The sequence below is a fragment of the Sorex fumeus genome, unplaced genomic scaffold, assembly GCF_029834395.1.
Source record: "Sorex fumeus unplaced genomic scaffold, SorFum_2.1 ptg000093l, whole genome shotgun sequence".
Taxonomy (NCBI): domain Eukaryota; kingdom Metazoa; phylum Chordata; class Mammalia; order Eulipotyphla; family Soricidae; genus Sorex; species Sorex fumeus.
In genome coordinates this window covers 4087222-4112037 of record NW_026606150.1, presented here as the reverse complement: position 1 = coordinate 4112037, position 24816 = coordinate 4087222, and the positions used below count along the sequence as shown (strand labels likewise).

Here is a 24816-nt window from a genome sequence, read left to right as displayed (position 1 = left end):
CAGGGCGGTTTCTCTTCCTCTCTCGCCACCGGCTCCCTCCGCCCTCCCTCCCTCTGGGGCCATACGTTTTCTGCCTGCTTAGAGCCCTGTGCGTCCACGTTCCAGTGCTGGCCACTCGGAGGGGCTGGGAGGGCAGGAGGGGCAGCGGGGGGGGGGGGCGGCCGGGGTCCTCAGCCTGCCGTTTCCCCCACCTTCCTCTGAGCCGCCGTCGCCCCAAGCCCTTCTCAGAAGCCTGGAGTCGCCGTTTCTTCACCTGGAAGGGCCCAAAAGGATGGGCTGGGAGACTGGGAGCTGTCCCTGGTCCTGACCGCCTAGGTCCTCGGCGGGCCCATTACCCTCCCCTAGCCTCGCCCCACTCTCCCTCGTTCCGTTTGCCCCCTTCACACTCTACTGGCTCTCTGGCCCTTTCTGGGGCCCCTCCCCCTCCCTCCCTTCTCTCTCTGCCCCTTGACCCCACCCACACGCCTAGTCCCAGAGAACAGAACCGTTTGCTGTGGGTGCAGAGGTGGCATCCAGGTTAAACGAAGGAAGCTGCCCGGCCCGTACCTCCTGGGGTCCGATGGAGCTTCCAGAGGCTCCCCCCGAAGTCTAAGAGGCAGGCCAGAGGGGAAGGAGCTTTTCTGCGGCTGCTCAGAAGTGCTCTGGGAGGATTTGGGTCCCAAGTGGGACTCGTGTTAGTGCAGGGGGTGAGGAAACCCCCAGGGGCGGGGGTCTGGGTAGCGGGGGACGGGAGCGCCTCTGGGTGCTGGCAGTGAGCGCAGAGCCCTGTGCTGGCTCGGGCACCTTTGAGGCCCATGCATGGTTTGTATGACGGCGGGCGACGCTGTCTGGGGCGGCGAGGGGGCTGCCAGCAGCCACGCAGGGGGGCACCGTGGGTCGGTGTGCCCGGCTCCGCGCGCACATGGACGCATGTATGTGCCCGTGCGGCGTGTGCAGGCGCCGCACACCCGGCCTGGATGGGCACGTGGGTGTCTCCATACCCCAGCCTGTCCACATCCTGGCGCGCACGTGTCTTCCGAGGGTGCGTGCCGAGGGAGGGGTGGGGGGAGGCGCGTTGGGCCAGCGAGCACTATTGGGGTGCGTCCAGGTGCGGGGCGGGGTGGGGGTGGAGGGGGAGGAGAGAGCGGCCGCTCTGGCTCGCCTCAGTCCCGTTCAATTATTCAGCAGGGCCCCGGCTCCGGAGCGGGCGGGAGGGGCGTGCGCGGGCACGCGGCGCGCGTGCGCGGGGGAGGGGCGCGCGCGCGCCCGGCCCGGGAGAGGCGAGCCGGCGAGGCAGGTGCCGCGCGCGCGGCGGAGCTGCCCAGCGCCGCCCGCAGCCCGGGAGCCGCTCGGGCCCCTCCGCCCCGCACCCCCGCCCCCTCCCGCGCCCCTCCCCGCCCCCTCCCTCCCTCCCTCCCTCCCTGCCCGCGCTCGCGCGCGCCCTCCCTCTCGCCGCCAGCCCTCTCTGCAGCAACACTCCGCTGCCTCCATCTCCGCCGGAATCTCGCAGGCTCGGCCGCGCTCCCTCCGCTCCCCTCCTCGCCTCTCCCTGCGTCCCCCCTCGCCCGGATTTGCTTCCCTGCCGCCTTCTCCCGCCGCCCCCCTTCTGCCCGGCCGCTCCCTCCCGGCGCCCGGCCTCCGTCGGGCGGCCGCGGCAGCAGCGGCGCGGCGGCCCCGGGCTCCGTGGGGGCCCCCCGCTTCTCTCCGCCCGCCCCCTCCCCCGCCCCGGTCCGGTTTTTCCGCAGGATTCCCCCCCGCTCTCCCCGCCCCGCTCGGCGCCCCGCGCCTCCCCGCCCGCTCCCCCGGCACCATGCCCCCTCCCCCGGGCGCCCCCCCGGGTTGCTGACGGCCCTCTGCGCCGCGCCGGCCCCGCCGGGATGCGGGGAGCCCCGTAGCCGCTCGCCATGGGCCCCGGCGTCCAGGATCTTGGCGTGGCCGCCCCGGCGGGATCCAGTTGATTTCGGGGCTCGGGACCGCGGCTCCGGCTCGGGGGATCGTCTCCTCTCCCTTCTCCCCCCCTCCCGGGGCTCGGAGCCGGACGGGGGCTTCGCGGGGCTGCGCAGCCCCGCGTCCCCGCCCCCGGCCATGGGGCTGTGAGGCGGCCGCCCCCGGGCCGAAATGCCCCCCGGAGGGAGCGGGCCGCGGGGGTGCCCGCGCCGCCCCCCCGCCCTGGCCGGGCCCCTGCCGCCGCCGCCGCCGCCGCCGCCGCTCCTGCTGCTGCTGCTGCCGCTGCTGCTTTGGGGGGCGGCCGAGGGGGCCCGGGTCTCCTCCAGCCTCAGCACCACCCACCACGTCCACCACTTCCACAGCAAGCACGGCACGGTGCCCATCGCCATCAACCGCATGCCCTTCCTCACCCGCGGCGGGCACGGTAAGTGCGCCCGGCCCCCACCCCGGGCCTCCCGGCGGGCGCCCCTCGCCCCCGTCCGGGGCTCCCCGCGCGGCCCAGCCCCGCCGCGACCCTCTCCCCTGGCGGGTCGCCTTCCCTGCGGCTCCCCTTCTCCTCGCCTTCCTGCCCTGCCCTTCACCCTCGCCCGCCCCGCGCCCCGCGCCCCCCGCCCGGCCTTCGTCTGCCCCCTCCCGCATCTGTCCCCCCCACCTTTCCCTCTCCCGGCGCCCTGGCGTTTCCGCACCCCGGTCTCTCTTTGTCACCCGCAGCCGCCCTCCCATCTTGCCTTCTCCTCTCACCCCTGCTCCCTGCACGCTGTCCCTCCAGCCGCCGCCCTCGCCCCTTCCGCGCCCCCTGGTCCCTCTCCGGCTCCCGGCTGCCCCTTGTCCCGGCAGCCCCGCTCCTTCCTGCACTGCCCTGCTCTGAGCGCCGCCGTGTCCCCGAGCTCTGCATCTGTTTCTCGGCACATCCCCGGGTCCCCTCACCTCCGCCCCAGTCTCCCAGCACTGTCCGGCCTCCCCGTCATCTCCATCTTGGTCTCCCATCACCCCCACTTCCCTCTCCCCTTCATCTCCAGCCTGGTCTCCTCACCGCCCCCCTCCCATCTTCCCCTTACTACCATCCTGCATCCCCTCTCCTCCATCCCCATCTCCCCTCACTTCTACCCAGCCTCCCCCCACCTCCACCCGCTCTCCCCTCACCTCCATCCCCACCTCCCCCTCTCCTCCATCCCAGTCTCCCCTCACCTCCATCCCCACCTCCCCCTCTCCTCCATCCCAGTCTCCCCTCACCTCCATCCTGGTCTTCCCTCACCTCCCACCTAGTCTCCCCTCACCTTCATCCTGGGCTGTTCATCACCTTCATTCCAGTCTCCCCTCACTTCCAACACAGTCTCCCCTCCGTCCCAGTCTCCCCTCACCTTCATCCCAGTCTCCCTTCCCCTCCATCCCAGTCTCCCTCCCCCTCCATCCCGGTCTCCCCACCACCTCCATCCTGGTCTTCTCATCACTTCCATCCCAATCTTCCTTCACCTCCATCCTGGCCTCTCCATCACCTTCATCCCAGTCTCCCCTCACCTCCATCCTGATCTCCTCTCACCTCCATCCTGTGTTATCCATCACCTTCATCCCAGTCTCCCCTCACTTCCAACACAGCCTCCCCTCCATTCCAGCCTCCCCTCATCTCCATCTGAGTCTCCTCTCACTTCCAACTTAGTCTATCACTGTCTGTCTTCCCTCTTTCATCCTGCTCTTCCATCATCCCCACTCCCATCTCCCCATCACCTCCATCCTGGTCTCCCCTTCACCTCCATCCCAGTCTCTCCTCCCCTCCATCCCAGTCTCCTCTCCCCTCCATCTCAGTCTCCCCTCACCTCCATCCCGGTCTCCCCATCACCTCCATCCTGGTCTTCTCATCACTTCCCTCCCAATCTTCCTTCACCTCCATCCTGGCCTCTCCATCACCTTCATCCCAGCACCCCCTCACCTCCATCCCAGTCTCCCCTCACCTCCATCCTGGTCTCCCCTCACCTCCATCCTATGCTATCCATCACCTTCGTCCCAGTCTCCCCTCACCTCCAACCCAGTCTCCCCTCATCTCCATCCTGGTCTCCCCTCACCTCCATCCTATGCTATCCATCACCTTCGTCCCAGTCTCCCCTCACCTCCATCCCAGTCTCCCCTCACCTCCATCCTGGTCTCCCCTCACCTCCATTCTATGCTATCCATCACCTTCGTCCCAGTCTCCCCTCACCTCCAACCCAGTCTCCCCTCACCTCCATCCTGGTCTCCCCTCACCTCCATCCTATGCTATCCATCACCTTCATTCCAGTCTCCCCTCACTTCCAACACAGCCTCCCCTCCATCTCAGTCTCCCCTCATCTCCATCCGAGTCTTCTCTCACTTCCAACCTAGTCTATCACTGTCTGTCTTCCCTCACTTTCATCCTGCTCTCCCATCATCCCCACTCCCATCTCCCCATCACCTCCATCCTGGTCTCCCCTTCACCTCCATCCTGGTCTTCTCATCACTTTCATACCAGTCTCCCCTGAGCTCCATCCCAATCTCCCTTCACCTCCATCCTGGCCTCTCCATCACCTTCCCCAGTCTCCCCTCACCTCCAACTCACTCTCCCCTCCCTCCATCCCAGTCTCCCCTCACCTCAATCCTGGTCACCCCACCACCTCCATCCTGGTCTTCTCATCACTTCCATCCCAATCTTCCTTCACCTCCATCCTGGCCTCTCCATCACCTTCATCCCAGTCTCCCCTCACCTCCAACCCAGTCTCCCCTCACCTTCATCCTGGTCTCCCCTCACCTCCATCCTGTGCTGTCCATCACCTTCATCCCAGTCTTCCCTCACTTCCAACACAGCCTCCCCTCCATTCCAGTCTCCCCTTATCTCCATCGGAGTCTCCCCTCATTTCCAACCTAGTCTCCTATCACTCTGTCTTCCCTCACCTTCATCCTGCTCTTCCATCATCCCCACTCTCATCTCCCCATCACCTCCATCCTGGTCTTCTTATCATTTCCATCTCAGTCTCCCCTGAGCTCCATCCCAATCTCCCTTCACCTCCATCCTGGCCTCCATCACTTTCATCCCAGTCTCCCCTCACCTCCAAGCCAGTCTCCCCTCATCTCCATACTGGTTTCCCCTCACCTCCATCCTATGCTATCCATCACCTTCGTCCCAGTCTTCCCCTCACTTCCAACACAGTCTCCCCTCCATTCCAGTTTCCCCTCATCTCCATCCGAGTCTCCTCTCACTTCCAACCTAGTCTATCGCTGTCTATCTTCCCTCACTTTCATCCTGCTCTCCCATCATCCCCACTCCCATCTCCCCATCACCTCCATCCTGGTCTTCTCATCACTTCCATCTCATTCTCCCCTGACCTCCATCCCAGTCTCCCCTCACCTCCAACCCAGTCTCCCCTCATCTCCATCCTGGTCTCCCCTCACCTCCATTCTATGCTATCCATCACCTTCATTCCAGTCTTCCCTCACTTCCAACACAGCCTCCCCTCCATCCCAGTCTCCCCTTATCTCCATCGGAGTCTCCCCTCATTTCCAACCTAGTCTCCTATCACTCTGTCTTCCCTCACCTTCATCCTGCTCTTCCATCATCCCCACTCCCATCTCCCCATCACCTCCATCCTGGTCTCCCCTCACCTCCATCCTATGCTATCCATCACCTTCATTCCAGTCTCCCCTCACTTCCAACACAGCCTCCCCTCCATCCCAGTCTCCCCTCATCTCCATCCGAGTCTTCTCTCACTTCCAACCTAGTCTATCACTGTCTGTCTTCCCTCACTTTCATCCTGCTCTCCCATCATCCCCACTCCCATCTCCCCATCACCTCCATCCTGGTCTCCCCTTCACCTCCATCCTGGTCTTCTCATCACTTTCATACCAGTCTCCCCTGAGCTCCATCCCAATCTCCCTTCACCTCCATCCTGGCCTCTCCATCACCTTCCCCAGTCTCCCCTCACCTCCAACTCACTCTCCCCTCCCTCCATCCCAGTCTCCCCTCCCCTCCATCCCAGTCTCCCCTCACCTCAATCCTGGTCACCCCACCACCTCCATCCTGGTCTTCTCATCACTTCCATCCCAATCTTCCTTCACCTCCATCCTGGCCTCTCCATCACCTTCATCCCAGTCTCCCCTCACCTCCAACCCAGTCTCCCCTCATCTCCATCCTGGTCTCCCCTCACCTCCATTCTATGCTATCCATCACCTTCATTCCAGTCTTCCCTCACTTCCAACACAGCCTCCCCTCCATTCCAGTCTCCCCTTATCTCCATCGGAGTCTCCCCTCATTTCCAACCTAGTCTCCTATCACTCTGTCTTCCCTCACCTTCATCCTGCTCTTCCATCATCCCCACTCCCATCTCCCCATCACCTCCATCCTGGTCTTCTCATCACTTCCATCTCAGTCTCCCCTGTCCTCCATCCCAGTCTCCCTTCACTTCTATCCTGGCCTCTCCATCACTTTCATCCCAGTCTCCCCTCACCTCCAACCCAGTCTCCCCTCATCTCCATCCTGGTCTCCCCTCACCTCCATTCTATGCTATCCATCACCTTCATTCCAGTCTCCCCTCAATTCCAACACAGTCTCCCCTCCATTCCAGTCTCCCCTTACCTCCATTTGAGTCTCCCCTCATTTCCAACCTAGTCTCCTATCACTGTCTGTCTTCCCTCACCTTCATCCTGCTCTCCCATCATCCCCACTCCCATCTCTCCATCACCTCCATCCTGGTCTTCTCATCACTTCCATCCCAGTCTCCCCTGACCTCCGTCCCAATCTCCCTTCACCTCCATTCTGGCCTCTCCATCACCTTCATCCCAATCTTCCCTCACCTCCAACCCAATCTCCCCTCACCTCCATCCCAGTCTCCCCTCACTTCCAACCTAGCCTCCTCTCACTGTCTGTCTTTTCTCACCTTCATCCTGATCTCCCATCATCCCCACTCCCATCTCCCCATCACCTCCCTCCTGATCTCCCCATCACCTCCATCCTCCTTGCCCCCTCACCTCCATCCTGGTCTCCCATCTCCTCCCTTCCTAAGTTCTCCATCACCTCTAACCAGACCCCCCCTCACCTCCATCTACACCCCCCACCTCCACTAGGGTCTCCCTCACCCTTACCCTGGGTTCCCCTCACCTCCATCCCATCCTCCATCACTCACCCCCTCAAGCCAGTCCTGTTTCCTCTCCACATCCCTTATCTCAGCCCTCAGAACCTTTCATTCAAACCTACCTCGCTTCCCTCTCAGACTCCACCCCTGCCACTTCTGCCTCTGACTTCCTGCTCTGACCTCACCCTGTGGTTCCAGCTCCCTCCTGCTTCACAGCCGACACCCCTGAGATTCTTGGTGCTCCCTCTCTTCCCATTCATCTTTCCTTCATGGTCTTTGCGCCCTGTCACTTTCTGTTACGCCCTCCAGAACTCCCGGCCTGTCCTCCCCCTCGACTCCCAGGACTGGCCTCCTTAAGCTGTATTTCCAGGTCAAACCCCATCACTTCCTCTCAGTCCCTCCTTCACACTGTCTCAAAGCTCCTGCCACTTCCCACTACAGAGATCCCAGACACTTTCCTTTTAGCCCCTCATTTCCCTGCTCTGTCCTCCAACCTCACCTTCCTTCTCTGGACCTCACCATGACCTTCCAGAAGGTGTCTATCACCCTTATCGCCTGCGTTTCCATCTCTCACCTCCGATATAGTACCCATCATCACCTCCCAGCCCTGGATCTGATCACCTTTGGCCTGCATTGCAAGGTTTTATTGCCTCCTACACCTGTACACTTATCACTTCCTGTGCTGTATTCGCATCACCTCGCATCCCTGCACACTCGTCACTTGCCCTGCTCTCTCATCTCCTGTACGCTCATCTCTTCTGCCTATCTTCTCATCACCTTCTGTGTCTGCGTGCTCATCACCTCCTATCCCTGTCCCCTCTTCATTTGTAGTCTCATCACTTCACCTCTTACTCTTGCATGCCCTTCGTCTCTCCCACCTGTGCCCCCTCATCTCCTCTGCTCTCATCACCTACACCTCTATGCTCATCATCTCTGCCCACGCTCACCACCTCCTACCCCCATGTACTTGTCGCCCACACACATGGTCACATTAGTACCTGCATGTGTTTACCCCCCATCTCCACTCATACTCTCACTTCCTGTCTCTGTGTACTCCTCACTTCCTGTCGGTACTTATCTCCTTTATCTGCACTCTCATCGCCTCCTACCCCCGTATGCTCATCACCTTTAGTGCCTGTACTCTCATCACCTCCTTTCCTTGTATTCTCATCACCCCTCTGTGTACTCTCATCACCTTATGTCCTTCTGTTCCTTCACCTCCTAGTCCTCTACTCTCTTCACCTCCTATTCCTGTATCTCTCATCACCTCCCATCCCTGTACTTTCGTCACTTTTTATACTACTTATCACCTCCTGTCCCTGTACTCTCATCACCTCCATCCCTGTATTCTTGTCCCCTCCTGTGTCTGTATTCTCCTTACCTCCTGTCCCTGTACTTTCATCACTCTGGTCCCTTACTCATCACCTCCTAACCCTGTGCACTCCCTTCCTACCCCTTTCGCTCTTCACCTCCTACGCCGGCACTGATGCCGTCTCCTACACCTGCCCTCTCATCCCGTCCCACCTGGCACCCCGACATTCTCACGTCCTGTCACCTCTGGTCTGGACTCCTCTCATCTCTCACCACCGGGCCTGACCAAGTCTCACTCCTGCCATCCTGTCACCTTCCACGGCTGTCCATCTGTCGCCTGTCAGTTTTTGCCGCATGTTGGGTGCTCCCCACCCCCCCAGGCCTGTGTCTCCCTCACTTCTCACCTGCGCCCCCGCCTCCCCTGTCTGCGCTCATCTCCGCCTCCCACACTCCTCTGTCCCTTCTCCTCGCTTCCTGATCTCTGTTCCCCCACAGCGCAGCTCTCCGCTTCCCTCTCTCTGCTGCTCTGCCTCTGCCTTCCCGCCTTGGCTCCTTCCCTCCGCTCCCTGCCTCGGGCTGGCCTGTCCCCTGGGCTCTGCTCCCCAAGCCTTCAGCCCTACCTTCATCCCCTCCCTCCTCAGCTCTGCTCTCCTCCGTTCTTGTGGGGCCCAGCGATGCTTCTAGAGGGGCTCAGAGAGGAGGGGTGGGGGCTCTCTGGGCAGTGGGTTAGGGAGGCCGGAGAGGAGGGAGCCCAGGAAGGGGGGCTGCTTGGTGGGGTGCAGAGCAGGGCTCCATGAGGTAGTGGGTGCTGGGCTGCAGAGTTGAGAAGGAGGGAATGGAACGTGGGGGAGACGCTGGGGTGGGGTCTATGGGTGTGGGTGCTGGGACGGCCACGCTGTCTCTCAGAGGAGAGGGGCCCAGAGGTCACTGGCTGCAGTGCCACAGTGCCGAGGAGGAACTGTCTCCCCATCACCCCCATCCTGCTCTCCCATCTCCTCCTTCCTCGGCTCATCACTCTACCCAGGTCTCCCCTCACCTCCATCCGGGGTGCCCCTCCTCCCCGTTCCCCATCACCACTGGAGCCTGCCCTAGATCAGGGGTGAGAGAGGTGGGTCAAAGGACTGACAGATGAGAAGGCCCTGCCCAGCGTGGCCACAGTAGAGGGAAAGGCACCCACACCTGTCAGGAGCAGGAGTGCCAGAACTTACTCCACTCACCCCCATTTTATTTCTTTACTTTTTTTTTTTTTACTTTTGGGTCACACTTAGAAATGCTCAGGGGTTCCTCCTGGCTCTGCACTCAGGAATTACTCCTGGCAGTGCTTGGGGGACCATAGGGGATGCCGGGGATTGAACTCGGGTCGGCGGCATGCAAGGCAAATGCTCTCCCCATTGTACTATAGCTCTGGCCCCTCACCCTCATTTTCAGAAAAAAAAATCACCTTTTTAAAGCAAACAAGCAGATTGGGGCTGGGGCAATGGGACAGCAGGGAGGGCGCTGGCCTTGCACATGTCTGACCCGGTTCGATCCTCAGCACCCATGTGGTCCCCGGGGCCCCCCCAGGAGTGATCCCTGGGCACAGAGCCAGGAGTCAGCCCTGAGCACCACCGCTGGGTGTGGCCCAAAACCAAACCAAACAAAGTGAACAAGCAGAAAGAGCTCCCAGTTATGGCCCACCTCTGGATCGTTGCAGAGCACCCGGAAGCTGGGAGCATCACCACCCACTTTGGGAAACACCCAAGACATTAGTTATTTCCCACTTCAGAGAAACTGGACAGATGGGGGGACCTTTCTGAGCCAGGGGCGCCCTTCCCTCTCACCCCACCCACCTTCTCTGGCACCCCAAAGTGCTGACAGTGGTTCCCCTTCCCTATTCCTCCTGGGCTCTAGCATTTTCTTTTGCCTTCCTTCCCTCCCTCTTTCCTCTGAGTCCTGCATTTCCCACCCTTCCTGTATATGACACCCCCAGACCCCGAGACTCTGCCTTGGTCCTGTGGCCGGTCACAGGAGGGCTTGGACACGTGTCTCCCAGAGGTGACCCCGGCTGCGACCCCCTACCCCCCAGTCCTTGATCCAATTCAGGGCCATAGTCGTTTCGGGTCTGGTGGCGGTCCCCTCTCAGGCCCCAGCTAGTGTCTGGCAGTGGGATGGGGTGTCCAGATTCCTCACGGAGCCAAGAGGGGTCTGGCCTGTGTTCTGGCTTTGGGTGTGACCCTGAGATTTGTGGCTGCGTGATCAGGGCTGAGGGGCTGTGTCCCCAGCAGGGTCGTCTCTCCGCTGGTCCATTTCCTGTTTGTTTCCGGTCTATTTCCTGTGTGTCTTCATCTGTCGGAGGCTTTGGGCCTGGTTTCTGTCGCACGGCGGCGGGCCGCGCGGGGTCGTGGGTTTGTCAGGGTCTCGTGGGTCCCCATGGCTGGCAGTTGGTCCTTTTCCTGGCGTTCATGTGTGCGGAAGCGTCGCGGGAGAGGCGTGCTCACGGAGCGCGTTGGATTCTGGGGTGTGGCGCCAAGCCAGCCACGGGCCTTGGGTCGGTCCTGCTGCGTCCGAGGCCTGCGGGCGCCCGGGCCTGGCCTGCTGTGTCTCGCCAGAGCTCTCTGCTGCCTTGGGTGCCAGGCCTGCGTGCCCCTCAAGGGCAGGGTACGGGGGAGCCCACACGAGTGATTCTGGGGGTGTTCCTACAAACCAGGGGTCCAGATGCCTCCGGTGGGTCTTAGCTCTGGAGCCTGGAGCTGGCAGCTGTGGGGGTGGCCAGTGTGCAGACCCCCTTCCTGGGGCTGGATCCCTGCTGCGGGGGTGGGGTGCGGGTTCAGTGTGGGAGAGAAACGCCTCCCCCGGGTGATTACTGGCCCAGGCCAATAAAGCAGAGTCCTTCTGCGAGCAGCATCCCAGGCCCAGGAGTGGAAGAAATGCCCCAAGGGCTTAACAGGTCCGCTCCATGCAATAAACCAGCTGCAGTGTGAGGAATCCTGGGGGACCCCAGTGCACCCCTGCTCGCTCATGGGCTGGTCTGACTGGCCTGGGTGGGCCCAGGGCAAAGCCCACCCTTCCCCACCTCCACCTCTGGCTCACTCTGCATCCCCCCACCTCCACAGTAGCTCTGCTTTGCAGTGTGGGTCTGTGGGGGCCTCACAGTGCCCCCCCCCCTCGGTTACTCTGCTCTTACCTGGCTTCCAGGAATGGGACTGTCCGGGGGCGGGGAAGGACGTCCATTTCCTGAATCCTGGGAGACAGGTGGGTACATGGCGAAGCCCCCCATGCTGAGCTCCTTTTCTGAGAGGCCCCGGGTCCTGGAGGGCAGCAGCAGCAGTAGCCTGGGTCAGGAGAGCCAGAAAGGGGGGTCTGGGGGGACGTGAGCATCTCCTCTCCCCGGCCCTCCCCAGCCCCCCAATTTGGACATACAGCCTGTGAGTGGAGGGGGAAGGGAGGACCCTGGGTATTGCGGTTGCCATGGAAACAGCCGATTTTCCAGAATGCTGCAGTGTTGGGAGTGGAGAGACTCAGGCTGAGGCCTGGCCGGCTCCCGCCTTCAGTCCCGTCCTTCCCAGGCCCGAGCGGGGCGGGGCTCACCCCGCCGCCAATCATCAGACCACCCAACCTTGGGGGGCCCCATCCTGAGGGCTGAAGCCTCACTGCCTCACGGGTCCCCTGGGGAGCAAGCTCCCCACGGGTCGAAGGGCGACAAACCGCCCAACAGGCCCCAAGTGGTTCTCTGCACCTGCCTAGCCCTGGGCCTGCGGGGGAAATGGGGGTGTGGGTGGCAAGGACCCCCAGACCCAGCCTTACTGGCCTCAAAGCTTCTCCAGGGCCCCAGCCCAGCCTTCCCGCTGGCACCTACAGTGAGCCCCGCCCTCTGGGCTCAGGTGCGCCCGCTTTGGGGAGCCCAGGAGCCTGTGGGGTTGGAGGCCCATCTCCCCAGCTGCAGGGCTGAGCCCGCTGTCTTAGCTGCGAGTCGGCCGGGGGTGCAGCCCTGCCCTGGCACTCGGCTGCCCACGGGCCCACCCCAGGCTGCCTTCTCAGCCAGAGCCCCCCACCCCCATGCCCGGGCCCCCTTTCTCCCAGCCGACTCCAGGCTTTCACCTCCCTGGCGCCCCCTCTTGCTTTTTCTCGTCCTCTCGGGAAGAGCCCAGAACCCCTCTGCCCCCCAAGAATGAGCTCTGAGAGGCGCTGTTAGTGGCTGATGATTTAATTAAGCATTTTATGAATCTCGTCTGCTCCATTGATGTCCAGGACAATGCCGGGTTGTTCTCTTCCTCCTGCCAAGGCCCCCGAGTACTACAGGCCGAGCAGGACTCCCAGGCGAGGCTCCCCTTCCGGGAAAGTGGGTGACCAGCCCCCCACCCCCGCCCCCAGGGAGCCCAGTCAGCCGCAGGAGGGAACATGGCGACTAATGGGGTTTATTTTGGGGCTGAGATCGTTAGGGACCTCACACCCGCCCCCGGCAGCCGGATGGCGGAGAGGAGAGGCGAGGCGGCAGAGTGGGGATGGGGGCAGGGAGCCTGCGTCGCGGCTCCCACTCTCTGCTTTCCTCCCCTGCACCCCTCGCAGTCAGTCGCTCTGTCCATCTGTCTCTGCCTCCTCCTGCTAGCTGTCAGCCCCCCCGTGTCTGCATTTCCTTTTCTGGGCAGAGCTCCAGGACCTCATTTGGGGCCCCAGGCAGCCCCCTGAGTTGGGAGTCTGAGTGAATGGGCCGAGATTTCAGGTGGCAGGGCCGAGGGTGCTGGAGGGGCGCCAGCCTCTGGGCTGTGACTCAGAGCCTCACCGGGTGCCCCTGCTGCTGCTCAAGGGGGTCCTGCAGCCCGGCGGTGTCCACCCCTGGGCACTGAGCCCGCCCCCACCCCCCAGTACACACACCTTGAATCTGTCCCCCCTGTCGGCCCAGCCCCGGCCTCTGGGAGGACACTGTGCTCAATTCTCTCTCTCTCTCCCCCTCTCTCCCTCTCTGTCCCTTTCTGTCCCTCCCTCTCTCTCTCCCTCTTTCCCACTCTCCCTCTCCCTCTCTCCCTCTCTCTCCCTCTCTCTACCTCTCTCTCTCTCTCTCTCTCTCTCTCTCTCTCTCTCTCACACACACACACACACACACACACACACACACACACCTCTGCTCTGCTGTAATTAAACCTTGGCTTCTTGATGAGGCAGCTACATCTGTCTGGGTGTGCGCAGGCCACACCGGGCACCCGCCTGCCAAGCCAGCTGTGCCCAAGGGCTGCAGGGCCGGGACCGGCGGGGGTGGGGTCCCACGCGGAGCTGGGGGTCCCAGGGTTCTGACCCCGGCCCCATGAACCTGCACCGTGGCCTCGCTCCCCCGAGGTCTCACCCCCTCTCTCCCTTCCCTTCTCTCCACAGCCGGGACCACGTACATCTTCGGGAAGGGGGGAGCACTCATCACCTACACGTGGCCCCCCAATGACCGGCCCAGCACGAGGATGGACCGCCTGGCCGTGGGCTTCAGCACGCACCAGCGGAGCGCCGTGCTGGTGCGCGTGGACAGCGCGTCGGGCCTGGGGGACTATCTGCAGCTGCACATCGTAAGCCTGACACCCCCACAGCCCCCCTCCCACCCTCAGAGTCTTCTGCTTGTCCCCGAATATCGGGGCCCCCTCCAACTTCTGGGCCTTTGATTTCCTGCAGCTGGCTGAAATGCCTCCACACGGGGGGGGGGGGGGGATTCTGCACCTGGCCGTCGGGGTGCCCTGTGGATCATGCTGGCCCCGAGCAGCTCCCCCCGGTCTGTGCGCTCCCCCGGCCTGCCCCCTGCTCCTCTCTGTGGCCCCTCCATGGGCAGCCGCCCCCTTACCTGGGTCCCTCGGGGCTGGCTGCCCTGTCTGCCTCCCTCTCCCCTGTCCCCTCCTCCGGAGGGCCCTGCTCCTTCTCCCGCCCCCGAGGCATCCAGCTGGCTCCCCATTACCCTTATACCGCCCCAACCACCCCCTGCTTTCTGTGGGGCCTGCTGGCCCAGCCTTCCACATCGCCTTCTCAGGGGTCCCCGGTAGCACATTCTGCACCCCTAGAGCGAGGCAGGAGGGGTGTGGAGGGCTAGCCCCGGGCCAGTGGCGTAGACATGGCCCGTGGGGGTGCCCTGGCTGTGTGAGTGGGGCCGCGAGGCCTGTGAGGTGTGTGCCGGTGTAGTCAGGAGCGACCCCACCTGGACCTGGGCTGGGCCTGGGGGAGGCCGTGTTTGAGGGGTCTAAGGCCTGCCCCATCCCTCATCGTGATGATGGACAGCTGCGCCACCTCTGCTGGGTTCTGCCCTGCCCAGCCTCAGTCTACACATCTGCTCAATGGCCACACCGGGGTCAGCAGTGGCCAGAGGTCTAGGAAGCCACCCACCCCCAACATGCCACCCCATGGCTCATCCCCCTGGGGCCCAGTGCCAGCTGAGTGGGGGCGCCGGGATCCCCAGTGCTGAGTGGAAAGGGCAGAGGCGGAGAGTGTGGGGGGGAGGGTTCCTTCCTCTGCCTCCCGGCACCTCCTGGTGCCTGCCTGGGGCTGGGGTGCCTGGTGAGGGCAGGGCTGGGGGTCCTAAAGGAAGTGTGGGAGCCACAGGGGAGGGTGAGAGCCGCAGGCGTGGGTCCGCACTGAGAAGGGAAAGGGGCCCCCGCAGCCCCTGCTCCCCCGGGCAGCCCCCGGCCCGTCTCCCCCGGAACCCCAGCAGCCCTCACCCCGCATCATTAGCAGCTCTCAGCGAGCGGGGAGGCGGCAGCAAAATAAGAGAACGGCAATTTGACGTTTCTAATAAAGCGTCGCTCCACTTTGCCAAATTAATTTTGACTCCCATAATTATTTGCTGTAGGAGCGGCCGCGTTCTCCCCACCGCCGCCTAATGAGGTAATTGGGGAATTAGGAATTAATGACTTTAACAGAAGTGACAACTGACTTCACGTCTGCGCAGCGAGCTGCCTCTCCCTGGCGTGCTCAGTTTCCAGCTCAGCGCCACCCGGGAAACCCAGGTGTCCTGCGCGCCAGCTGCTCAGACCTGCTCCGGCCACCTGGGGGCGCCCTCGAGCCCCCCAGGGAGGAACCTTGGGGGCGACCGTCCCAGGGCTGATGCTATTCTGGGCCATGTTATTCCTAACAATAGTCGCAGGCAGCCCCCACTGGCTCCCCTAGTGTGCTGGGAAGCTGATCAGCGGCTCCCTGGGGTGCTGCCAGCCTGGGGGTGGTGGATGGGTGGGGCTTGCTAGTACGCTTCAGCAGCCCAGCCTCAGTTTCCCTGCTGGATTGTGCGTGAGGAGAGAGAGGCTGTGACTGTGATTGGGAACGCGTGGGTGTGCATGTGTGTTTGTGTGGGATGTGGGAGATTGTTCCAGGCTCCGGAAGGGGAAAGTGGGCAGCTGTGGGGAAGAACCAGGGCCTTGTGTGAACCCCACTTCCCATCCCAGCACCCCCAGGCCTCTTGGGCTTGTGAGGGGCTGGGAGGCGGCAGCCGAAGGGCCTTCCTTCTGAGAGACCCCTGGAGGCAGTGTGTTCTGGGGTGTCCTGGGGGTGAGTCTGGGCAGGGTTCTGTCCAGTGGCTCCCCGGACCAGCGGGCAAGGGGGAAAGAGCACTGGTTCTGGAGTCAGGTGGGCTGGGGTTCAGATCAGGGCTCCCTTCTCATGAGCTCTGAAAATGTGGGTACTACTCAGCCTCCCCCGAGTCTGTTTCTTTCTCAGACGGGGACCCCGTAGGTGTCCTCGGAGGGTGGCCGGAGCCCGGGAAAGCATGTGCCTGATGTGATTCAGGGGTTCGGCATAGCGCTCCCTCTCACCGGGGCACCTTTGACAGAAGCCTTCCAGGGCTGTGTCCCGGGGGTCCTCTGTCTTGGGGCTGGAGTCTTGGGTCCAGAAGTTGCTCACCCCAGTTTGCTTCCCTTCTCCCTGCCTCAGTTTCCTGTCTGTCCTCTGCCTGTCCCTTCCCAGGTCCCGGTCTCCACTCCCATAACCCCCTGCTCTTAGCAAGTTCAACATTGTTCCTCCCCGGTCTCTCCCCACTCTTATCACCCCAAACATGTGCAGTGTAGGCCTCCACCCTTCCCTCAGTGACTGCAGGGGGGGGGGCGCCCACACGCTCCACCCATCCTCTGGGGGACCTTGCTGTCACCTGCCTGCAGAGTCCTTCTCTGGCCTGGAGCCAGCTTCTCTCTCCCTGCCTCTGCGCTCTGCTCCGGGGCTAGTCCCGGGCTTGGTCCTCATCCTGCCTGGCCAGGGCGGGAACTCATGGTATCCAGCAGAGGGGCGCCCCGACCTGCCAGGGCAGGAGGCTGTTGTGAGTCCTGGAAACTACCACCCCTACCCCCTGGGATCCCATCAGGCTCTGCGGGCCCCCTGGCTTCCCCAACCTCCCAGAGTCCCAGGCCAAGTCCTATTGGGGAGCGGCGGGGGCAGGCCGGGGTGCAGGAAGGGCAGAGGGGGCGCCGTGGCCGTGGCGTGGCAGGTGGAGCTGGAGTCCTGCGGGGCGCTGACCCCTCCCTACCCGTCCCTAGGATCAGGGCACCGTAGGGGTGATCTTTAACGTGGGCACGGACGACATTACCATCGACGAGCCCAACGCCATCGTGAGCGACGGCAAATACCACGTGGTGCGCTTCACAAGAAGCGGTGGCAACGCCACCCTGCAGGTGGACAGCTGGCCGGTCAACGAGCGGTACCCGGCAGGTAGGCGGCGCCTGTGCCCGGAGAGGGGCGGGGCGGGCGGGCAGCGTGGCCTCTGATAGGGCCGCAGCGCACGGGGCGGGGCCAAGGGGATTTCCGGATAGGCGTGGCTTGCAGAGGGCGGGAGCAGGGGAGTAGCGGAAGGAGCAGGGGAGGGTTCGTGGGGCAGTCAGTGGTCAGTGGTCCGTGGGAGCTTGGAGGTGGTCTGGGGAAGATGACGGCTAAGGGGGAGGAAGCGGGCTGAGCTCAGGAGACTGCGAGGCCGAGATGCAGCGTGGGGACGTGGGGAGGGGTGAAGAGATGACGGGGGTAGGGGTAGGGGAGAGATGATGGGTTGGTGGAAAGGAGGCACCCGGGACAGAGGGGCAGGAGGAGGGCGGAAGGCAGCGGAGATCCTGAGGGATCCGCGGGCGGGGAGGAAGGACAAGCTAGGAAAGAAAGTACTTCTGAGGTCCGTGGCAGGAGCTCTAGGTCAGGGAGAGGTGAGGGCGGAGCCTGGTGATGGCCAGAGTGAAAAGCAGGGTCCCGCGTCCTCCCTGAACACCGCTAGGCCTTGGGGACACCGGGGATCAGGGCACACCTTCAGTGAGGAAGGGTTTGGGGTTCAGGCCCGGTGTGACGCCTTTGGGGGCCCAGCCAGTCAGGGACAAACTGGGGTGTGAGGTGTATGGAGGTCCCACCTGCACAGACACTGCCAGCCGGGCTAGGGCACTGCCCGGCTTGCACCATGCTGCTCCCCATCTCAGAAAGGCACAGAGCAATGTCTACATCAGCTGGTGCCTGACGGGCTGGACCAGGGAAACGGGGGGTGGGGGGTGGGCTCCCCCCATCTCGAGCTGTCCCTTTGGAGCTCTGCAGACCGGAAACCAGTTTGGAAGAGTCAGGCACGCCCGACCATGGGCCCCCCACGACCTGTGGCCGTGTGCATGGGGTGGGCACAGCCTCTGCAAAGGCACATTAAGGGGCTCAAGCTGAGCCTGTTTCCTTCCCCAGCATGACATCTGGTCTCCCGAGTATTGCTGGGGGTCCTGGAGGCTGCTGAGTCCCACAGGTGGCCCGGGTAGCTCTAGCCCCTTACCTCCAGGGCCTAAGCTGTCCCGTATCCCTGGGCCCTCGCCTTGAACCGCTGGCCCAGTTGGCCGAGACTCACTGGAGGGGCCCCTGGGCTCCTGAGCACTGCTTGGAGAGCCCCTCCGCAAAGCAAACAAAGGCAGCGCACCATGGCAAGCTACCTTAGCCCTGAGCCCGCCCCCTGCTCTCAGGAATTCGAAGCCCCGATGGGTTGGGCGGCTGCTCTTCAATCCTGGGTCTCTCTAACAAAGCGGGTGACCTGAACTTCAGTCTCCATCTGCGAAGGGTCAATACTGCTGTCCCAGCTAGCAAGGCCCTGAGTGCCCCCAGCACCACCAGGTGTAGCTTTGGTAGCTCCCAAGCACCTCACTATAATAAAGGAAAGAGGGCTAGGGGTGGCTCAGTGGCAAAGTACTTGCCTGACTGTGTGGGATCGAGTTCTGTCCCCGCACCTCAGAAGATTAAAAACAAAACAAAGAAAAGTGCCATCAAACTATAAAACGGCATTGCTGAACCTTCACCATGTATGACAAAATGACAGAAGCGAATATGAAACAGCTACAGATGCATGATTCCAGTTACACGCTATCCCAGAGAAGGCAGAAATGCCGACAGTAAAGCAATCATGGAAGGGCCCAGAGTGCCTGTCTCACGAGCCAACGGTCGTGGGTTTGAATCCCCTGCGCCTTACATGCACAGAGCATGCTTCTGGCAGCAAAACCCTCTCAGCTCCCTGACACTAGAAGCGATTTCTGGTAACACCTCAGCCAGATATGTGTGAGCCCCCTCCACACACACACACCCCCCCCATGGACACAGCAACTCAAAAGTCTAAATGCTGGGACCGTGTGCTGTGTGCAGCAGAGACCCTTCGAATAGCCCTTCTTAGAACCGTGCGCAGCTGCAAAGCAGACATACATCCTTACCTCTGCCTCTCAGGACACCCCGACACCCACAGGCAGTCACAGACACACATGGCACACGGACATGCAGACTCACAGATGCACATATGAACAGACACCAGCACATGCACAGAGACACAGCAAACGCCATACACACAGAAACCCAGCGATGCACACGAGGTCTGCTGGGACCACTTGCCACCCTTGCCCCACTGCTGAGTCTCTTGTCTCAGATGGCCGGGACCATCTTTGCTCGTGCCTGACCCCAGGATCAGAGCGTGGGTGCCCTTTTGAGCACACACACGCAGTGTGGCCATCCGTGGGGGTGCTCAGCCACGTACCGCCCACCATCGTGCATGTCACCGAACCGGGTGTTCAGTGGGGAGGGAGTCCAGATTCCCAAAGAGAATCAGTTCGACTTTCGCTATTGGGGGGAGCCATCAGTCCACCCGGATGTAGCGCACGCACACGTGCACTCATACATGTAAACACATCTAGAGCCAGGACACGGGAGTTATGTGCAGGCAGGTGCTGGCACTGGGGGAGGAGACAGGCTGGGTCGGGGAGCACGTTGAGTTGGGGGTGATTAGCTGGCGGGTCCAGGGAAGAAGGGGCAGGTGGCCTGCACAAAGGGTCTGAAGGGCTCGGGAGGAGCTGGGGGGGCAAGTGAGGTGCAGCAGGGGTGCCTGTGGGGAGGGAAGGGAAGGGAAGGAAGGGGCGAGTGGGGGCGGGTCCAGCTGGCTCTGTGGCGTCACCCATGCTGGCACGGTGACAAGGCCAACTGGGTCCCCTGAGGGAGGTGGCTGGGGGTGCCTGGACAACAGGGGAAGTGGGTGGAAGGGTCAGGAGTGTGTGGGGGAAACCGGGAATCGAGCGTGGGAAGTAAGGGGAGCTGAAACGGCTTGGAGAAGTGCTTTAAACCCCCCGTTAAACGCGTGTACCGGGCCACCCCCTTAAATGCCACATAAAGCCCCGCTTAACCTGCCCCACTTCTAAAGCCCCTCTAAACGCAGCTCCCGGCTGGGCCTCCGAGGCCCCCCGCGCCCCCTAACTTAAACCCACTAAACACCCACCTTGCCCCACTTTGGCAGGGGGAAGGACCAGGGCATCACCGCCCAGCCCCGAGAAACACGGCGCACCCCTGACCTTTGACCTTCCAGCTGCCTTTTCTCTCCGCCCCTTTTCCTTTTCTCCGCCGCCCTCTTTTCCTTGGGTTGCACCTGCCCCCCAGGGTGGGCACCCCGGGAGGGGGACGGGAGGACAAGGGACCCCGTGTTTCTCCTGCTGTGGGTGCAGCCCCTCTCCACCGGACGTGGCCGCTGACGCCTGCGAAACGCATCAGTACTTTTCTAACTCCTTTGGACTTCCGCCGCCTGAGAACCTACTGTCTTTCTAAACTTTTCCAAGGAAACTTTGATAACGAGCGCCTGGCGATTGCTAGACAGAGAATCCCCTACCGGCTTGGTCGAGTAGTAGATGAGTGGCTGCTCGACAAAGGTAATTAACCAGAATTAATGAATGAATTAATTAACTTTAAAAACACGAACTTAAAGGTGCAGAGCGCTCTCCCATCCGCCTCCCGTCCCCGCCCACCCCCTGCGAAGGGACGATTGTCCAGCCCAGACGCCCCCTTCCTCTCTGGGTCTGTGCCTTTTAGAGTGGGACTTTGGGGCCAGAGTTGGGGGGGTTCCTAGAAGAGAGAGACTCCGGGGTCACTTTCTAATCCTGGGCCCGCAGGCTGTGGAAAGCAGCTGGGGGGGGTGTCAGCTCAGAGGTTTGGGTGACCCACAGAGGCCTGTGGAGCTCGGAAAGGGGGTGCTGAGCCAGAGAGCCCGAGGGGTAGGAGGGCTGCCCCCGGGCAGGGGTGAAGGGAAAGGGGTCTCCAATCTACAGGAAAGGACCCCCCCATCACAGGGGGCCGCGACCCCCGATTGGGCCATCCTGGTCTCCAAGGCCGCAGTGGGGACAGAGGGGGGGCGAGCAGGGCGACAGGCCGAGGGAGCCCGCGGGGTGTCTGGGCTGAGCTGGAAGGCTGCGGGGCGAGAGGGGGGCTGCTCTGTACCTCTAAGGCTAAACCTCCACCTAACCAGCTGATAACTGTGCTTCTAAATGTCCCCGGGGCTTGCCCCAACTAAAACCCCCATGTAACCTCCAGCCCCCCCCCACGCGGCGGGGACTAAACACGCTGATAACCAGATGTGATAAACCCATAACCGGACAAAAAGTTAAAGGGACTGAGATGCCAGGCTGCTCTCTCCAGGGGGCGAACTTTAACCCTTTGAGGAGTTCACGGACGGAGGGCGGGCTCCCCCCCACTCTCCAGATCAGAGAGGCCCAGGGAGCCCCTCGGGCTGAGGCGGGACCACCTGTGAGCCCCCGGGGTGGGGAGCCCGGTGGGGGCGGGAGGGGGAGCTTCGGAACCCTGACTGCCTCGTTCTGGGCCTCTTCCAGAAAGCACCGGATCTTTCTGGAAGATCTGCCCCACATCCTCCCTGTGCGGGAAGACGGGGCAGCGGACGGTGACTGGACTGTCAGGGCCAGCCTTGGCGGTGCCCAAGACCTGCCGTCGGGCCCCGGGCGAGGCTGTCGGGCCTCCGGGGCTGCAGGGACGTGGGTTAGTTCAGGGCGCTGAGATCGCCTCTCCATTTCTTCATCCCCACCCTCAATCTGTAAGGTGTGGGGATGCAGAGCAGAGGCCGAGGGGTCCCAGGGAACTGCGGTCACAGGTGGGCCTTCCTCAGCCCGGGGCAGGGGGCAGGGCCCGCAGCACCTAACGCTAAACCAGAGCTCTAACGAGGCGCTAACCAGAGGCTAACGAGGGCTAAGCCAGGTCTTAAACCCCCAGCACCAGCAGCTCAGGTCCGCGGGAGCGGGGGCCACGTAGCCGTCCCTCTGCCTCCCCCGCTCCCCAACCAGCCCCACCAAAACCAAAGCTAAATCTAAACTTAAACATAATAAACGTCTTTTCTAAAAAACCAAACCAAAGCAACAAACTCAGAGGGTTAAACCGCCCCCCAGATCTGCTAAACTGAACTGCACAGCCACCCCGCGGGTGCCCAGCGGCCGGAGCGTTTATGGGTGGCTGTCAGCGAGTGAGCGAGCGCGAAGCAGGTCCCTTTAACATTTTCCATCTCCGCTTGCACCCAGGGAGGGAGGCGGCCTCTGTCCCCCTCCAGGGCAGCGTGCCTGGGGGGTGTGGGGGGGCCAGGTGGCCGGAGGGCAGAGGGTCTGGAGGGGGGGGCTGGGTGGGCACACAGGGGTGCGGCTGCTCCCGATCTCTCGCACGCTGCTACTCCACCCACCTACCCGCCCCTCTGTCTGTCCGTCCGTCCGTCCATGTGTCTGGCCTCCTCCGCCCTGACCACCTCTGGCTGGGAGGCGTTTGCTCTGTCTGCCTCTGTCTGTCTGCTGCTTCCGAGGGGCCCACGGCTCGGGGCTGGACACCGGGGTGGGAGGATGGATGGGGAGCAGAGGGCGAAGGGGGGGTTTAATGGAAGGAGGGAGGGGAAAGTCGGGGCTCGATGCCCCCAGCAGGAAAGCCGGGGGGAGGGGAAGGTTGGAGGCATGAGCATGGAGGAAGGGGCAGCGCCCCCCCCACGCCCCCATCCCCCTGTGCCCTGCTGACCTCGCCCGGGTCCCCCGGGGGCTGTGCCTGTGGCTGACAGGACTTTCCCTCCCGTGTCTGTCCCCCCCTGTGCCCTGCCCGCCCCCTCCACCGGCTGGTTTCCATCCCCTGCCCCTCCCGTGTGTCCGCCCGCCCCCAGGCCGCCAGCTGACCATCTTCAACAGCCAGGCCGCCATCAAGATCGGGGGCCGGGACCAGGGCCGCCCCTTCCAGGGCCAGGTGTCCGGCCTCTACTACAACGGACTCAAGGTGCTGGCGCTGGCCGCCGAGAGCGACCCCAATGTGCGGACCGAGGGCCACCTGCGCCTGGTGGGGGAGGGGCCGTCCGTGCTGCTGAGCGCGGAGACCACAGCCACCACCCTGCTGGCCGACATGGCCACCACCATCATGGAGACCACCACCACCATGGCCACTACCACCACCCGCCGGGGCCGCTCGCCCACGCTGAGGGACAGCACCACGCAGGTGAGCGCCTGTAGCACCCACGCCCCCAGACACGCAGCAGGTTTGCAGGGGTGAGGCTGCAGTCCTCTGGCTGCTCGGGAGCTGGACCGCCCCTTCAGGGGGGCTGCAGGCCCCTTGGGGGCCTGGGGGGTCCCCAAGCCTCCAGCCTGCTTGGGACTCTGTCCAGCTGGTGGGCTTCTTGGGGCGAGTGGGAGGGAGGGGAGTTCTGGGGTCACAGGTCAGGCCTGGCGCTCCTGCTGCTCGGAGTCACATGTCCTCTGTCCCTGTCCCTGTGCTGGCCGGGGGAGCCTGGCAGAGCCCCCACCGTTCAGCCTCCCACACTGGGATGGTCTGGGAGCAGTCATGGGGGGACAGGCACGCTGCTCTGGCTTTCACAGCCCCCATGCCAGGCCTCGCCAGGAGACCCCACACAGGCGGGGGGAGAGAGTGGGCCAAGGGGGGTTCCCGGCTGAGCTGGACACGGCCCCACTGGAAGCCTGGTGCAGGGCTGGGGAGCAGAGTGCACTCGCCTTCCAGGCGGCTCTGCGGCTAGGGGTGCAGGAGCAGGCAGGAGGAGACCCCCACAACTCTCCACCCAGACCCCCCTGATCCCCACTTTAGCTGGGTCTCCTGTACCCCAAATCCACCCTTGCCTGGGTCTCTTCCCTCCCTGCATGGGCATCTCACCCCCATACACACACTCATCCTGGGGATTTTCTCTCTTTGCAATTAGGAGGAGAAAATGCTGACAGAGTCAGCTCCCGTCGCCATGGCAACCAGAGCCCTAATTACTGTGCAGCTCAGGCTCTGGGAAGGGGGGTGGGTGAGAAAGAAGGGTGAGGGGGTGCCCCCCCCAGGAACTGCTTCCCCCCTGCCCATGGAGGCTCCAGAGACTCCTTCCCCAATGCCTCATCTTCCCATGGTCGGGGTCTGTGCCCCACCTCCTGGGCACCCCAGGTATAAAGGCAAACCCTTCCACTGCGGTCTGGGGATCCCTCGGCTGGGGGAGCCTTGTCCAACTGTGTCCAGCCTCCCCCTCCATCCCACCTCCCGCACAGTGCACCAGGGCTCTGTCCCCTGGACCAGGCACACCTCAGGAGGCGATGTGGAGGGCCCCCGACCCACCCCAGCCCCCTCTTCCTTCCCTGCCCCTCCTCTCGCACCCCAGAACACAGATGACCTCCTGGTGGCTTCGGCCGAGTGTCCGAGCGACGACGAGGACCTGGAGGAGTGTGAGCCCAGTACTGGTGAGAGCCTCTCCCCCCTCCCCCGCCCGGCTCCCCGCTGCTGGGAGGGGGGCGACGTCCCAGGCCCTGCCCACCCCCAGCCCCCCAGAGGCCCCCGGCCAGGCAGATGCCACCCTTCAGAGGTAGTGAGGTGCTTAGCTTGGGGTCCCTGGGTCAAGGGTGGAGAGTGCTGGGAGAGGGATGGAGACTTTTCCCCAGAAAGAGGAGTCACTGCAGTTCTCATGAGTCCTGAAGCGGGGGAGGAGGGTTGGGAAGGTGGGCGGGGGTCCTGGTCTAGGAACTACAACTCCCATCAGCCCCTGCGACACTCCCATCGGCCCCTGCTGGAAGGTCTCTGGTTCATTCTCAAAGACAGGCGTCTCCTCGTTTCTGCACCGCCTCTTCCCGGGTTTCAGCGGGGTGTCTGGTCATCTGGGCCCAAAACTGCCCGGGCTGCCAGGGCAGTGACTGGGAGTGTGTGGGTGGGAGGTGCCCTGTGGCCACGGCCGGGTCCCCTGGGAAGATCGGACCTGAATCCTGGCCTAGATTTCTAGCTGCCTCCAGCTGGGTGGGGAGGGAAGGACCTTCAGTTGGGGGGAGGGTGG

At 63.1% G+C, this 24816-nt stretch overlaps 1 protein-coding gene across 1 annotated transcript in view; it reads left to right on the top strand.

Annotated features, from left to right (window-relative positions):
* Window positions 1–24816, top strand: part of NRXN2 (neurexin 2) — an 89188-nt gene that overhangs the window by 49502 nt on the left and 14870 nt on the right. Inside the window, 5 exon segments of the mRNA XM_056131832.1 lie at window positions 13659–13840; window positions 16775–16946; window positions 20324–20413; window positions 22681–23006; window positions 24154–24232. Of these exon segments, the coding sequence (XP_055987807.1) occupies window positions 13659–13840; window positions 16775–16946; window positions 20324–20413; window positions 22681–23006; window positions 24154–24232 (849 nt within the window).